The sequence below is a fragment of the Akebia trifoliata genome, chromosome 11 (genome assembly GCF_017979445.1).
Source record: "Akebia trifoliata isolate Shusen 1 chromosome 11, ASM1797944v1, whole genome shotgun sequence".
In the NCBI taxonomy this organism is placed as follows: Eukaryota; Viridiplantae; Streptophyta; class Magnoliopsida; order Ranunculales; family Lardizabalaceae; genus Akebia; species Akebia trifoliata.
In genome coordinates, this window is record NC_141385.1 from 43,479,408 (window position 1) to 43,494,842 (window position 15,435).

At 34.7% G+C, this 15,435-nt stretch overlaps 2 protein-coding genes across 3 annotated transcripts; one reads left to right on the plus strand and one right to left on the minus strand.

Annotated features, from left to right (window-relative positions):
* The first annotated feature begins 3,376 nt into the window (after positions 1-3,376).
* On the plus strand, positions 3,377-13,073 carry LOC147391885 (uncharacterized). Of its 2 annotated transcripts, XR_015182846.1 has the most exons (9): positions 3,379-3,580; positions 3,712-4,268; positions 5,994-6,297; positions 9,238-9,332; positions 9,465-10,409; positions 10,548-10,661; positions 10,870-11,024; positions 11,776-11,902; positions 12,241-13,073. XR_015182846.1 is itself a non-coding variant. In XM_086458584.1 (8 exons), exons 2-8 carry the CDS (start codon positions 3,876-3,878, stop codon positions 11,822-11,824), a joined length of 2,055 nt encoding a protein of 684 aa, XP_086314710.1. In that variant the 5' UTR covers positions 3,377-3,580; positions 3,712-3,875; the 3' UTR covers positions 11,825-12,221. The 2 variants fall into 2 exon arrangements, 1 of the variants encoding a protein (XP_086314710.1); XM_086458584.1 differs by lacking the exon at positions 12,241-13,073 and having other exon boundaries at positions 3,377-3,580; positions 11,776-12,221.
* A 365-nt stretch (positions 13,074-13,438) lies between these two features.
* LOC147391886 (stellacyanin-like) lies at positions 13,439-14,968 on the minus strand. Its single transcript, XM_086458585.1, has 2 exons — positions 14,531-14,968; positions 13,439-13,945 (listed from the first exon to the last, which is right to left on the minus strand). The coding sequence occupies exons 1-2, from the start codon at positions 14,715-14,717 to the stop codon at positions 13,572-13,574; spliced, it is 561 nt and encodes a 186-aa protein (XP_086314711.1). The 5' UTR covers positions 14,718-14,968; the 3' UTR covers positions 13,439-13,571.
* Between the last annotated feature and the right edge of the window lie 467 nt (positions 14,969-15,435).

Genomic DNA, 15,435 nt, shown 5'->3' on the forward strand with positions numbered 1-15,435 from the left:
GAAATGGCAATGGGGCGCACATTGGTGAAAGGCTAGAAAGACTATCATCAACTAGACACTATTGTTTTTCATTGAAATGTCGGTGCAGCGATATAAACTCTGATATCAAATCCATAGGATACAAAACTTCGGAGCTTTTTTATGTCACCAAAGAAGTTCAAGTCAAAATGATATACAAATCATGTAATATTGCATTTGCCTTCAATTGGGCAAATGGAAACAATTACCACCACCTAACACAAGAATGATATATCTTCATGGAGTACATTTGATTTTGGTTTTCGGTGTGGTAAGAGTCTTAGTTAGGGTTTGGATTGGATCTTCTTATATTCATCAGGTCTATTTTGGAGGAGTTTGAGTTTGTTTCAAAAAATGGGCCATTGGTTTGGATTTCGGTCTCTTCAAGGTCTGTAGGTTTGATTGGAGTAATCACCTAATTTTACGGTCTTCAAATCAGATTTTGCTTGGGTTCTGGACAGGAATTAGTAGTGTTGTCAACGAATCGGGTCCAGATCTGATTGGGATCGATTTGGTACCAATCCAATAAGGGTCGGGTTTTATCCAAAATTGATCCGGTAAGCATCGAAGCAGATTGTTTTTTGGATCTCAATATTATGATCCAATAACAATCAGATCAGGTCTGGATCAAATTCCAGATTGGGTCAAATCCCATATGATATATGAAATATAAATGAACTTCATCTATTAAAACAAAATATATAATATATACTTAATCAAATATTAGATTGGATCGGTGCATAGTTGATTCAGAACTGATTGAATAAGATATCGGATTGAAATCTTCTTGGATCAGATCCTTCTCTGAATCCGAATCCTTAGTCAAATATAAGGTATCGGTTCCAATCTTGGAGGAATGTATTAATACCTTTCTCCCTCTAATCTTTATAAATCTGCAAAAGAGAAGGATCAAGCCAGTAATTATAAAAGGGTTTTGTTATGCCCAAAGGGCACACGTTAAAGTTCAATAAAAACACTTTGGAAATTAGAATCTGAGGGCATTTTGGTAAAAATGTAATATTTTTAAGGGAATTTTTGGTACAAAATCCAATTTCCAAAGTGTATTTATTGCACTTTAAGGGCACATGTTAACAATACCCATTATAAAAAACAACTGATGGTATTTTGGTAATAAGCATTTGAGGGTATTTTGATAATAAAATAAAATTTTAAAAGCCTTTTCAGGACAAAATCCCATTTTTAAAGTGTATTTATTGCACTTTAACATGTGCCCTAACAAGATTCTAAAAACAATGTTATAAAAATATTTACAAAGAAATTAGTGTTGATATAATGAAACCTTGAAATTTGGGATCGATGCATTCTCTCTATCTAGGGCTGGCAATGGTTCGAAGTCTGAAATATATTCGATGTCCAAATTGATCCAATCTGAAAAAGTATGAAAAATCGGATTTTCGAAATAGATGCAATCCAATTCGAACATATTTTAATAATTTTATGATTATTCTTAATTTCATATAAATACAGATAGATAAAACATTTTAGGCTTTTTTATTTCCCTCTATATTTATAGTTGGAAAATAGATTTTTTAAAATATATATATTTTTTAACATTAACCATTTGAAAATAAGGCATGTGTTCATATTGGTTTTGGATTAAGGATGATATGAAACGGATTGAATTCAGTTCACATATTCATTAATCTGTTCGGATCAGGTACATGTTTAAAAATCTTCAAATCGGTATTGGAGTAGTACTGATTCGATACTGAACTGATCTGTTGCCAGCTTTGTCTCTATCCTTCATTAGAACAAAGTTCGAATTAATCACTCACAAAAAATTGTTCATCAATTTTAGAACACGTAAGTGATAGAAACTTCACAAGAAAATTTAGTTGTAAAAAATTAAAATACTTACATCACCATCTATCTATCCTCCCCTTGGATGATTTGCGTAAAGACGAATCAACTAAATCCAAGCCTTGCTAGACCCGCTCACTTTGCTTGAAAGTCAAAACAACAAGGTTCAATTTGCACCACAACTCATGAAAGGTCTTTTCTTATTAATTGCTAATTGATCCAAAGAACTTCATCTATTGTTGGCTAGACTCTACTGCATGTCATCTTAAATGAAAAACAAAAAACTAAAAAACAAAGAATAATAAAATAAACTTGTTAAACTAGGATGTAGAAAGAAAACAAAAAAATCACACACAAAAAAATACAAGGATTTACGTGGTTCATCAGTGTTCCTATGTCCACGGATCATAACCAATTTTCTTCACTAAGAAATCAAATGAGGACAATACAATAAAAAGAACTAAGATTTTAATCCCAAATCCAAGCCTTAAAATCTTTGTACACCCCTATCTCTTTCTCTCTAAATCTTAGAAAGAGAAAATCCCTTGTCATAGTTTTTATAATCCTAGAGATCTCTATTTATAAAATCGTGACTTATTAAAGCATGTATATCTCCCCATAAAAAGAAACCCCCAAAATAGGAAGAAAGCCAAAAGATAATATTATATAATCCCTTTTTAGTAACTCTAAAAAACATACAGAATACAAGACAATTACACAACAAAACTCACAGTTCATAATCCCAAGTGTTGAGCTAGACATTTTATTCACCAAACCCTAAAATGTTAATCAACAACCTCAGCAATGAATCAAGTAGAGCAACGAACTCGACATTGAATCTATGACCTTGTCCAATTTAAAGGCCATCATGTGTTACATGAGATGATTTCACGTTCAAATGTGGTTTCTTCCTCTAAACCAGAAAACAAATTTGATCTTTTGATGTAAGTTTTCATTCAGATGGTCATTCTTCGTAGATGAAGATTAGAAAATTGTCGAAATCTCTAGAGAGAGTCATTAGAGTTTGAGTAAAAGTTAGAAGTAGAAAAGAAAAAAGAAAAATGAATACTTCATTTTTACCTTTTAACTTGTGAGGGTATTTTGAGTGTTTAAAAAACATTGCAAGGGCATGGTTTTAAATGTCGTCAGAGATCAAAACGACTCGTCCGATACGTCTCGGTATCGTCCACCAATAAGATGGATAGACAAGTCAAATGTATCGAATGAAATTTGAATCTACAATTCATTTTTCTCATTGTTGAACGAGATGACTCAAACATATCAGAAAACTTGTCCGAAATGACTCGGTCTCATCCATGAACGAGACGATACGAGACGTAAAAATGAATTTTAAAACCATGGTCAAGGGTGAATGAGGTTGAAGGTAAGGGGGCATTCAAAAGGAAAAAAAGCTCACTAACTGGGTTATTAAGTTACCCTCCAAAAGTTTGGGGGTACATGGAAAGATGTCCTCCCCTAAGAGTCAATTGAGTAATTTTCCCTCTAGTAATTCCTGTAAAATATCAGTTTTGTCAAACTATATAAAGGCCTTTCTACTTTTAACTCCATGATTTACACTTGGTGACTCGCTCTCCCCTCACCATTTTAAACTCGGATTTGCGCGCAAGAGAGCGATTTAATAAAATTTCTCTTCACTCGCTCTCTCTCAAGTCTCAAGTCTCTCTGCTCGCCATCTCTCTATACAAAGCTTCTAACTCTCCTTCAAGTACCCGCCAAAAAGGTAAATATTAACGGATCAAAGGTTTTCAAAAACCTTCCCACGTTTTCTCCTTATTTCTCCTCTCCTCTAACCCCAACCCCTAGGGTTTCTCCCCTCACTCTTCCATGGCGTTTGATTTCTCTCATTTGCAGGTTTTCCCCTTCGATTTCTTCTTTCCCAAGGTCGAATTTGGCTTAGAATCACAGGTTCAAGATAATTACAGTGGTCAACTTCTTGATTTCTCTTCGGTAACTCGAACGAGTGGGTTCGATGGAATTCTTTCGGTGAATGAGTGGTTTGAAGGATTCGTGGAGGGATGGATTTGTCTGGGTTGGAATCAGTGTCGTCTGTTGGCGAAAAAAGAGTAGCAGAGAACAATGGGGGCGATGATTTAGGTCCGAACAAGAAGGCAAGAGTTGATTTGGGTGGAGATATGAAGAGGGTTGCGGAGATTGTTCTGGTTTTATCTGCGATGGGGATGATGCGAGGTTCGAGGAGTCCGTCGGCTGCTGAGAAAGAGCTTATGGCTGAAGCGAGGGAGAATTTGGCTGCGATGTGCGAAGGGATGGCTCCAGAGGATATTTTCCCGAGAAATGCAGTTAGGGTTGTTATTGAGGATCTTGGGCTTAACAGATCAACAGAGCAGAGGTTAGGATTTCGGCCTCCTAAGATGTCAATTGCAGAGAAGTTACAGCTCACAAAGAGGAAGGTAAAGAGTTTGAATCAATCTTTGTGGATAGCTAACTAAGTGAAAAACCTTTGTTTAGATTTTAACGATTCAAATTTTTTTTTTTAAGGTTGTGAAAATTCTTATGAAGAGGTATGAAAGTGAAATTGTGGTACTGAAATTTAGGATGTCTTAGATGATGGGAATAAATAGAAATCATGTTTTTCTTTAATCGTGTATGACTTTAGTGGATTGTATATGCATAAGATGTTATCAGTAACTGATTTAGCAAGAAAGTGTAAGGTTGATGAATTGGAGCTATATCACTGAATTGCAAGAATCTCAAACATGAAGAGGTTGTATATATAGATTTGGCGGCACACTTTTTCACCTTTACACGGTTAAACACACCACCTTAAAAGAAAAACAAAAAAAATCGGTGGAGTTTTTAAGGTCTTTAGTGTCTTAAGGAATCTTGGACAAATGAATTGTGTTCTGTTGGGCAAGTGGCTATGGAGGTTTGGGTGCAATCGCAATAGCATATGGTGACAGGTCATAATGACAAAATTTGGAGAAAGACCGCTTGATTCGGTCTTCTTATGGTTGCGGAGTCTAGGAGATGAGGTTAGGTTCTCTAAATCAACCACAATTGAATAATTTAGTCATTAAATCTGAAATCTTTGTTATGAAGATCTCACATTCTTTCAAAATATAGACCCAATTAAACATTAGCTGCTCAGTTGTGGTGTATAATCCACTATAGTTCTAGATTTGTCTTTTAAAACTCTTCTATTTCACTATTCTAAATCCCCCAACATATCCCGTGTAGTATTCCCTGGTATCCCAAACAACCGGTCTGCCTCTAAGAGATTGTATGCCCAGTATCTTTTGTTTTGATAACAAAAGACGCGGCTTTGGATATAGTGGAACAGAAGAAACAGATTCGTTTGGCCCACCCCAAATCTATGGGATAAGGCTTTAATGATTATGATCTTTTGGGATTTATGCATCACAAGCCTATTCCTCTTATACATAATATCTGAGAACAGAATATCAAATGAATTAGATTTGTGTGAAGAAACATTTTGGAATGTTTTGAAGTATGAGTTTGTGGTGATTGGCACAAAAAAATTCCAAAAAAAAAGAAAAAAAAAAGAAGGATTGTCTTTATTAAGTACCTCTAAGATAAAACCATTGGGGATTTTCTCATTTTCTTTCCTTTTATCCTTTTAAAATCATGATATATAGTATATCATCCCTTGAGCTCTCAAATTCTCTGGGTACATTTATTACCTCATCATTCATTGGAGGCCTACGACCTCATATTTTGATTAGATATAATTTCACCTCCTCTTTTCACAACACTGTTACTTAAAATGCATTGATTTGCGATTTATAGATATCATTCTTTGTATGAACTCTGCAATAGAAATAATGGAACTCTTGGCTGACAAATCTTATTAGTTAGTCAATAACTAATACCGCCTCTGGTAATATTTATCATTTCTTATGGCTTTTGTGGAGAATGAATGAAGTTGGATGATAAGATTCTGAGGCGCAGTTAGCCGTGTTCCTAGCACTTTTTTCCCACTAATTGGTTGCAAATGATTTTTGAAGAGAATTGTGCTACTTTAATTGTCAGATTTTACAACATATGGAATGATGTAAAATCATATAAATTATATGTTTTTTCTGTGCTTCAAATAATACATTTACTTGCATTTTATGATGCTACTTTCTTCGCCCATCTTTCTTCTTTTTCTCTAGATTGAAGAATCCAAGAAATTTACTGCTCAAAGGTTTCCACCTAACCAAGCAAGTCCTACTACTGTGACTCTGAATGGCTGTGAAGCTCCTTCACCAATGATTCAAGTTTCTGCACGAGCTTCAACATCATCATCATCAAATCCGTTGCCCGCCAATGAAGTAAAATCAGCTATGATCTCAAGGGGATCACTTCACAGGCCTTTGGAAAGAGATTCGTCTTCCTTAGCATTGCCACGAATGGAAGCTGTGCATTTCAGATTGGAAGGAATATCAAACGGGTCTGCTTATGTATCCCAAGTCCAAGGTGAAGTCTGTTCTACTTTATATCTGTTTTCAAGTACAAAAATGGTGAAACAACAACTTCCATTGTGAAAATATTATCTGAAGGCCTCAGATAGGGGTGGATCGGATCAGACCCAAAATCCTATAGCTTAGGGGTTAATCAATTCAAGGATTTGGGACCCGATCTTAATCAAAGGATTTGGGACCTGATCTGATTTCTTGTTGGATTGGTTCTGAATCTACCATTCCCCAAGCTGATAGGACCCACTCCAATAGTATGTGAGGAAGAATATCTATACTGTACATCAAATTGGATCTGAGCTAATCAAGGCACCCTTCTCAAGCAAAACTTGATTTATTTTATTAAGTAAAATTTTATTGGAAGAGAAGGAGGAGGTCTGGGAGATCTACCTCTAAAAACATCAAACAAAATAAAATTCCTACTCTCATATACAGTTGTCAAAGTTTCTGAATGGATGCCATTTTCCCATTACTGCACTTCTAGAAGATCTTTTCACAAACTACCTTTGAATTTTCCATGTATGAATAAAAGCATAGCCAAAGGATTTTTGGTAATTATTAAGTTCTATTCCAATATTTACTAATGCCCAATCTTTAATCTTTGGAGGGATCTGCTTGTTGCTGATTGATGGAATTTTTTTAATGTTAGTAAAGGAAAACATATTTATGTTGGCCTGGGATATTGGTAAAAGTATGTTATTTGGTTGGTATTTTCAGAATGTAGTTGCATTAATGTACTAAATAAGTGCATAAGTATTTTTGGTAATTTAAGTTCTATTCTGATATTTACTAACACCCTGTCTTTCATCTTTGGAGGGATCTGGTTGTCGCTATTCCTTGATGGAAATTTTTTACACTATTTAATGGGAAACATATTCATATTGATCTTGGATGTTGATACAAGAATGTCATGTGGTCAGTTTCTTCAGAATGTATTTGTATTAATGTATCAATCCTCACTATGTCAATGAAGAGGCTGTTGTACGTACAAAGCAGTGAACTAAGAAAGTTTGTTGGTGTTTCTGCACAAAGCTCAAGAAAACACATAGGAAGACAAAGAAGCTCAAATGGTAAAAAATGGGGAACAAAGAAGCAGTAGATCTTGTTAAATGTTAATGTGATTGCTTATCAACAAAAAAAAAATTGTTAATGTGGTTAAATAAACTTTATACATGAAAAAAGGGCTAACTGATTGAAGTTATGTAAACATAAAAATTATCATTAATATTTAACTAAGACTTAAATGGAATTAGAATTAATGAGCAAGTGGATAAACACAATGTTTTTATATGCTAAGGTATGAGGCAAGGTGTTTGGCTGGTTAGCACCTCGAGGTGTAAGCCTCAACAAATAGCGTGTAAGCCCCATATGCATGGAATTTTTAATAAATAATCTAACTTATATAAATAGTTAATATATAAAAATAGGAAAAGTTAAGGAATGCACCACATATTTCCACATTTCAAGTTTCCAATGCACATGATCAAATTCCAACTTTTAATCCCCTATAGTTATAATAGTATACAATTTAATATTTTAGCAAGAAAGAAATATTTATGTTTGAGTAGTTAAATTTTTTTGTAGTAAATAATTAATTTATATTTACTACAAAAAATAATTAAGTATAAAAGTTACTATTTATGAATCAAATCAATTAACAACTTTGCTAATGTTACTCTTTTATGTTTGAATTTATTTCTATGTATTCCAATTATATTGCATATAGTAGCAAAGAAATAAAAGAAGAGAAGAAAGGAATAAGAAGAAAAAAAACAAGGAAATATGGTTGATATATATAGTTTAAAAAATAGGAAAAATAGAAAGATTAACATGAGGTGTACGCCTTGGCCAAAAGGCATAAACCTTGGTCACACCTTTAATTGATGTGTAAGCCTTTTGGGAGCCTCCTGGTATGAGGCATGGGCTTTAACTGTTTTTATGCTTCTTCATTGGGCCTTAAGGCATTTTTAATGAGGTGTGCTTCGAGATGTCATCCTCAAATGCTTTTAAAATCACTGGATACACTCACGTGCCACTGTGAATGAGAAACACTAAAGGAGGAAAGAAATTTGAATATGTGATGCAGGATGGCCAGTTCCAATACCAAAATTGATGCATGCAAATAGGTCTGATGCTAAACTGATGTAGTATGGTAGGGTAAGTTTCTATTGGATTTGAACATTAATAGGTGTTGAAATTTAGGGTTTATGGGATGGAAAATAGGGATTAAGGTTAGGGTTTATAGTGGGACGATTCTGAACCAGTTAGGGACTGAAAAGGGTAGTACGAATTTGGTGTTTGGAGTGTTTGATGGAGTCTCACCACCAAGATTATAGAGGAGCTAACAAATGGCCAAAACAATTAATCTACGTCCTTCATTCTCTCATTCCATAAAATATAGAGGTTCTACCTGTTTATAAAGGCATGTCCAAATTGTAAAACATGTAAAACTCCCAACATGAATTATACTTACAAATCAAACAATTATTAAAAAGGATCCCTAACACCTCTATGACTTTTTAAGCATCAATTAAAATAAATAGAAACCTTGGTAGCACTCTAATTACTTAATATCTGAATTTAACCAGTTATGGAGCACGTGATTGACTGGATCGAGAACTCTAAAACAAAGCCAAATACTATTTCTTGAATTTTCTAAAATTAGTAAAACAGGAATCTACTAGAAATAGTAAGTTCGAAAATTTCTTTTAAATAGCAAGATATTATTTGCCAAAAATAGTAAATTATAGGAGCCTGCTTTGATTATTCTAAAATATCGCTTGATGGGTTGAACTTTTGGCCTGTTGAACAGATGCAACGTACTTTAGAATGGTGATCATAGATGCAACGTGATTCTAAATATCTCTTCATTATTTTATCTGGTGTTATGCTCTCTTTTCCAAATTATTAATTTGTATTTAGACATACTACTTATGTGCAGCAAATTCTTCTGGTGATCACTTACTGGAGAAAGCTCCAACTTGTTCACCACAACTTCAATCAGGAACAATTGCTAAAGTTGGTCAAGCAAACAAGGTACCAAATTCTACTCCTATTAAGCTCAAGGGAGCACCTGAAATAATCACCACTCAAATAGATCATCAAGAGACAAGATATTGGAATTCTAAACCTTCTGTAATTCAAACTACTGCATATGGAAACTTGCAGGGTGTAACTCAACCTTCACAGGATATGAACTCTGTGCAAGCTTCATCATTTTGCTCTAACCACAAAGACATCTCTAAGAATGTTCATATGTTTTTGCAACCAAAGCTTCCTGAGCACCCGAACTGGACTCCTCCTTCAATTGATTACATGAACAAGTCTTTATCTTGCCAAATATGCAAGGTTACCATCAATGATGTAGAAAGTTTACTTGTTTGTGATGCTTGCGATAAAGGAGTCCACTTAAAATGCCTTCAGTCATACAATCGAAAGGGCATTCCTAAAGGTGAGTGGCACTGTCCTAAGTGCTTGATATCAAGCAGTGGGCAGCCTTTACCCACTAAATTTGGCCGTGTTACAAGAAACATTAGTGTACCAAAGGTGTCTTCGAAGACAGGTGGAGTCCAGGCTTCTTCAGTGGTGGAGAATTCGGATCAAAAGGTTAATTATCAGAAGATAACAACTAATGGAAAGGAAACCGTGGGGATCGTTTCTGCCCCTCTTTTTGACACACCATTTGCAAGTTCTAAGCAACAATTTCAAAACAGTGATACTTGTCATAACTCACAAACCCCTAGTAACTCACTAGATTTCGACAAAGAACAGCTGAACTGCATTGAAGTTTCTACAAATCAGTATCACGAAGTTAAGACATCTTCTATAAAAGAGACTTGTGAATATAAGCCTGAGTATGATGTCAGGAAGGATGACCAGGGTGTTGCTCAGGCTGTTTCTGCTGGAATCTCAGATGCTGTGAATGGAGCCATAGAATGCATTAGTTCTGCATTAGATTGCTCACATGGTGTCGATTGGGTTGGTGATACACTTCAATTTGTGGATGAGAAGGCATTTTATAAGTCCTGTCACATTAATGGAATTGTGTACAAGCTACAAGACCACGCTCTTTTTCATTCTAACAATGGCAATCTGAGACCTTCAAAGCTTCAGGCAAGCCATTCTCAAAATTCCTCATTTGTTGTAGCTTTATCAATGTAGTTCACCCCCAAATCCTACCCATCTGTAAATTCTGCATGGAAAATGTTAGGCTTCACTTAAGGGAAAAAAAACTCTTTGTTTTCTTTGCAGGCTTTATGGGAGGATACTAAAACTGGGTCAAAGTGGGCTATTGTGAATAGGTGTTACTTTCCTGTTGACCTGCCAGATCTTGTTGGCCAACCATGTACTCCTGAAAATAATGAGGTGTGATGAAATAGATTATGGTCTTTTCTTTGTACCATTTTATGTTTTTTGCCTTTGTATTGCTTAAATTTATTGAGCTCCATGTTTATTGCAAACTAAAAAGTCCCCACAGTTGACAATGAAACCGTGAGCGGCTTCTTTTTGAACTAGTATGTTCAATGTCCTATCTGTTACATGTGGAAGTTTATAGGATGTTATCCTGTTGCAGGTGTATGAATCTAATCATGGTAGCACTGTAAGGGCTGGCTTAATTCAAGGCCCATGTGAAGTTCTTCCTCCAAACAAGTTTAAGGAGGAAAGTGAAAGACGTATTCATTTAGAGAACAAGACAAATGATAGGTTGCAATCAGTTTTCCTGTGCAAGTAAGTCTCCATTTATTGGTGTTTGTGCAACCCTTTTGGTGCTAGTTACATATAAACTATCATTTTAAAGGTTTATACTTGAGGATGTATTTTGAACGTGAATGGTGAAAATTTGACTAGCTGCAAAATTTTGATTAGTCTCATTAAAACCTCGAGAGCTTTGTTTGTGTCAAATGTGTAACTTTCTTCATGTTTCAACTTCCCCTGTTAAAGCAATTCTTGCTCTCTAGCTATAAAGGAATTTCTTGTTGGCAGAGATGGTATCAAGTAGAGCACTGAAGACGTCCTTTCCATGCATATATTCCAGATAATCAAGATTCTAGAATATATATATATATATATATATATACTATATATATAGTGGTCTCATCCATTAGATTGGTTTTGTAGGTTTTATTTTTTGCTTTTTGTTTTTTGGAAACAGTAGCAATAGTTAGTTGATTCCCAAATAAAGGATTAACTTGATAAATTGACACACACACACACCCTTTGTGAGAACTGTTGTAGATATAAGAAACAACACCTAAACTTTGAGGTTGTGGGTTTGATTTCAAATGATCTATAAAAAAGAAAGGAGGTTTCGATATCTATATTGCACCAAATGTATGTCTGATCCATGGCTTATCGGTTCAAATACACTAAATGGAGTTCACAATCGTTTGCTGTCCAAGATTGTCCTTTACATATTTGTATTGTGTATATGCTTCTCATTCACAATCATTCTTTCTGAGACCAAAACATTGTTTTGCAGATGGTTTTATGATGAACCAAAGGGGCTTTTCAGACCTGTTACTGACTAAACCATGTTCATTCTTAAGCTTCATTATCTTCTCTAGGCTTTCCTTATGGGGCCATTTTGAGGTGCATCATGAGACCAGGTAAAATTTTACTTGCTACTGCTTCATCTCCATAAAATTAAACTTCCATTATCTATTCTTTTATAGGAATGTTCTCGGGCGGTCATTAAAACCTGGAAGGGAAACCTTCTACTTGTCACATTTACTGATTTTGTGCAGAGTTACGCCATCTAAAAGGGATGAACAACTAGTGTTTGCTTGTTCTATAGGAAAAATTTGGATTTTGTAATTGCCTTTTGTTACAATTCGATGAAAACTTGAATTGGGTGTCCTGCTTTATATCTTGTTTCCTTTGCTGTTTCTTTTTAAGGATTTCTTTTGTGAATCTTTTTAGAGTTCTCTGTTTCTGTATGTCACAGGTATATGTATCGGAAGGAGTCTTCAGAATTGACAAGAAGGGCAATTCGATTGATGGCTTTGTCTTGTACATTAAGTAGTTATATCCCAGATTATATCCTTCACTTAAATTGTAACTTTAATCTTGAGCCTCCGCATTTTCATCATTTCAATTCAAATTTGGAAGATATATCTCAGCCATTGAAAATCAAGTGCCTGAAACTAGGTTGTACAACTAAAACTAGACTTACATCTGCATCAATGGCCTCAAATTGTTCTCGTCAACCACCAATGCGTCAATATCTGTACCATTCGATGGAAAAGCAATCTTTGGATACGTGATATTCGGTGAACTTTAATTTCATTTTGGGAATTTAGTATGGGACTAAAACTAAATCCTAGGATTACGAGGGGCATGTTTGGAAATAACTTTTTAGTATCCCTTATTTACTTGCTAATTGTAGTTTGCATACAAATTCATTAACATAAGAGATCTTTAGGCATTAAAGTTGTTTGAAGGAGACTATGGTCTTAAAAATCGTCTGACTGACTCTGTATTGCTTCGTTCAAGTGGGTTTTTGTCTATTTTGGTAAAATAATTAATTTTTTATTTTTTATTATTTTAATACAAAAATGATGTTTTGATAGAGATCTTCTCAGCTACTTATTTTATATAAAGTCGATTTTATTTAGATATAAATATACATTAAAAATAATAATTATATTTAAACAGCTTATCTTTTTTTTTGATGTGTGACAACTTATATTGTTTGAGATGAGATGACTTCCTCCAAGATGCTTGGTACAAAATTCATGGCTTTGAGAGAATGGTCTTAAACACGGGTATCTCATCTCCTCTCGCCCCCCTCCCCCCTACCAAGTTGAATCTTGTCCAAGTTTTTATTAATTTTTGTAACAAAAATTCACATTGACCACCTTGCCCGGTTGTCATATATATTGTCATCTCTATCTTGGACAAGATTTGTTGAAAAAATAGAATGAGAGAGATGTTGAGAGATGCAAGATAGGAGAAAGTGAAAAAGAGAGCTTTATTGATGTGTCAATAGTCTAGACCTTTTAGATTAGATATATAAATTCAATTAATTGGTGTACTATAATAAAAGATTGGTGTGGCAACATAATTTTTTTTTAAGAGAGAGAGAGAGAGAGAGAGAGAGAGAGAGAGAGAGAGAGAGAGACTTGGGGACTAATGTCTTGAAGTTTCTAAAAACAAACATTACCATCATTCATTGAAAAACTTCACAAATCAAAGCATTCATGTCTCACACTTGCACAAAACAGTGACATACCAAAAGAGCAAGAAAAACAAACGAAATATTTGAAAAATGTGCACCTAAAACCCTATTTCAAACCCTTTCAAAAGACCAAATAGCAAAGCAGGGCTAATCCAAATCAGAACAAAGTGAACTCTCCCACAAAGACCAACTGAACCTGAGGGAATGGGTCCAGCTGCCAAAGCATTACCAATCATGGGCTTATCCGATGCAGTTGTGGCTGATTGTGGTAGCACCTCTACATGTAACTTCAAACCATTCTTGCAGTTCTCGGTCCTACCGCTGACAAAGTAGCGGGACCCTTCTCCATCAAGGGTCACCTTATCTATACCGTCGGTGTACATCTTGATGGGGTTGCTAAGATCGCATGATTCGAACTCATCTTTGCTTCTCAACTCTGTGATGTTCTCTTGGGCGGCCGAATACATGAACCCTGCCTCGTACAGTCAATCATGTATGATGTATGAAATGAGTACATAAATAAACAAACCAACAACAATAAAGCCTTATTCCAAATATTTGGGGCGGATTAGACAAATCATAATCCTCCATTTCATTATATCTAAAGCCAAGTCTTTTGTTGTGAAGAGTAAATTCATATCTAATTTCACTATCTTTTTCATGATTTACTCTCGTGCTTAATTTATTAACATTTGTTTCTTGAATATCAAACATTCTATTTCATAAATCTGGTCTTATTACCATCTTTATGCTTTTGTTATGAAGTACTCCAAAAGTACACATCCAATTTAATCATCTAATTCTGTGATTTTACGATCAAAATATTTTTATTTATAAAATGAATTATTTTTTATTTTAAAAGAATTATAATTAATTACAAAAGTAATTACCAAATGCTGGTAACATCCCATCTAATCAATTAGGGGGGATTGATTAACAAAATGAATAAAACTATGTTAAGAGGTGAACCAACCATGCAGTAATTGAAGCCAAGTGAAGTGAATCCATGCTGCTCATCTATGTAGCTCTTTACCTAGCAGAGAGAAAGAATACTTACAGATGATGTCTCCAACCCAGAAAACTCTACTGGACGACCATGATCCAACATCAGAAGATGGGTCCCACCCACGGTCTCCACCAACCACATGATGAACTTGGGCTTCCACACATCGTCCTCCAAGGCTCACTGAGACCGTTACCAGAGCAATTATAATAAAATAAACCCACATCATAACTTTAGCCATTGAAGCACAGAAGAGAAGAGGGGAGAGAGAGAGAGAGAGAGATAATGAATGTGTGTTAAAGTGGTGTTGAAGAAAAGTATCTTATCTCACACTTACTGAACTCTAACAAACTTTCCCACCAACAAGCATTAGAGCATCTCAGAAAGGATTGGTAGGTTATGTAATATGACAAACTTTAGGAAATTTCGGGACTAGCAGCATAGCACCATAAGAAATCTTAGGCCCAAAGCTTATTACCTAAGATTTTTGAGGCTTACTCTTCCAAATTCAACAATATTTCCACTTTTTAGACAACTTTTTTTATTTGACAAAAGAATAAAGGCACTGGCTATCTACGCCCATTTTTTTTTGTTGTCACACCACTTAAACGTTAAATGTTAATAATGTGTAAGTACATAAATACCCTTTGAGTTTTATTATGTTTTACTACATACACCCACCTAACACTCATTGAACAAACACGACTTTTCCCTCCAATTGAATCAAAGCATGTCAAACCCTACCAAAACATTCATATCGAAAGACCAACAAAATTCTGTTGAATTCATATAACTAATCGATTTTCCTTCAGAGATTCATCAAATAATCGTGTTTTGATCTATTTGTGGGGATATTATTCATTAAAATCAGATTATTATTATTTTTTTTTTACCAGTATTTAGTATGATTAAGTATTTTGATAGATGTAAGTGAGTTTTTTATCATTTATTTCCATCAT

Bases quoted from the DNA above. Each gene is read 5' to 3' on its own strand.
- LOC147391885 (XM_086458584.1), top strand. From the start codon at position 3,876: ATGGATTTGTCTGGGTTGGAATCAGTGTCGTCTGTTGGCGAAAAAAGA. The intron at 4,269-5,993 runs GTAAAGAGTTTG...CTTTTTCTCTAG, and splicing joins TACAGCTCACAAAGAGGAAG to ATTGAAGAATCCAAGAAATT. The intron at 9,333-9,464 runs GTACCAAATTCT...GGAAACTTGCAG, and splicing joins AAGTTGGTCAAGCAAACAAG to GGTGTAACTCAACCTTCACA.
- LOC147391886 (XM_086458585.1), bottom strand. From the start codon at position 14,717: ATGGCTAAAGTTATGATGTGGGTTTATTTTATTATAATTGCTCTGGTA. The intron at 13,946-14,530 runs GTAAGTATTCTT...TGTACGAGGCAG, and splicing joins CTGGGTTGGAGACATCATCT to GGTTCATGTATTCGGCCGCC.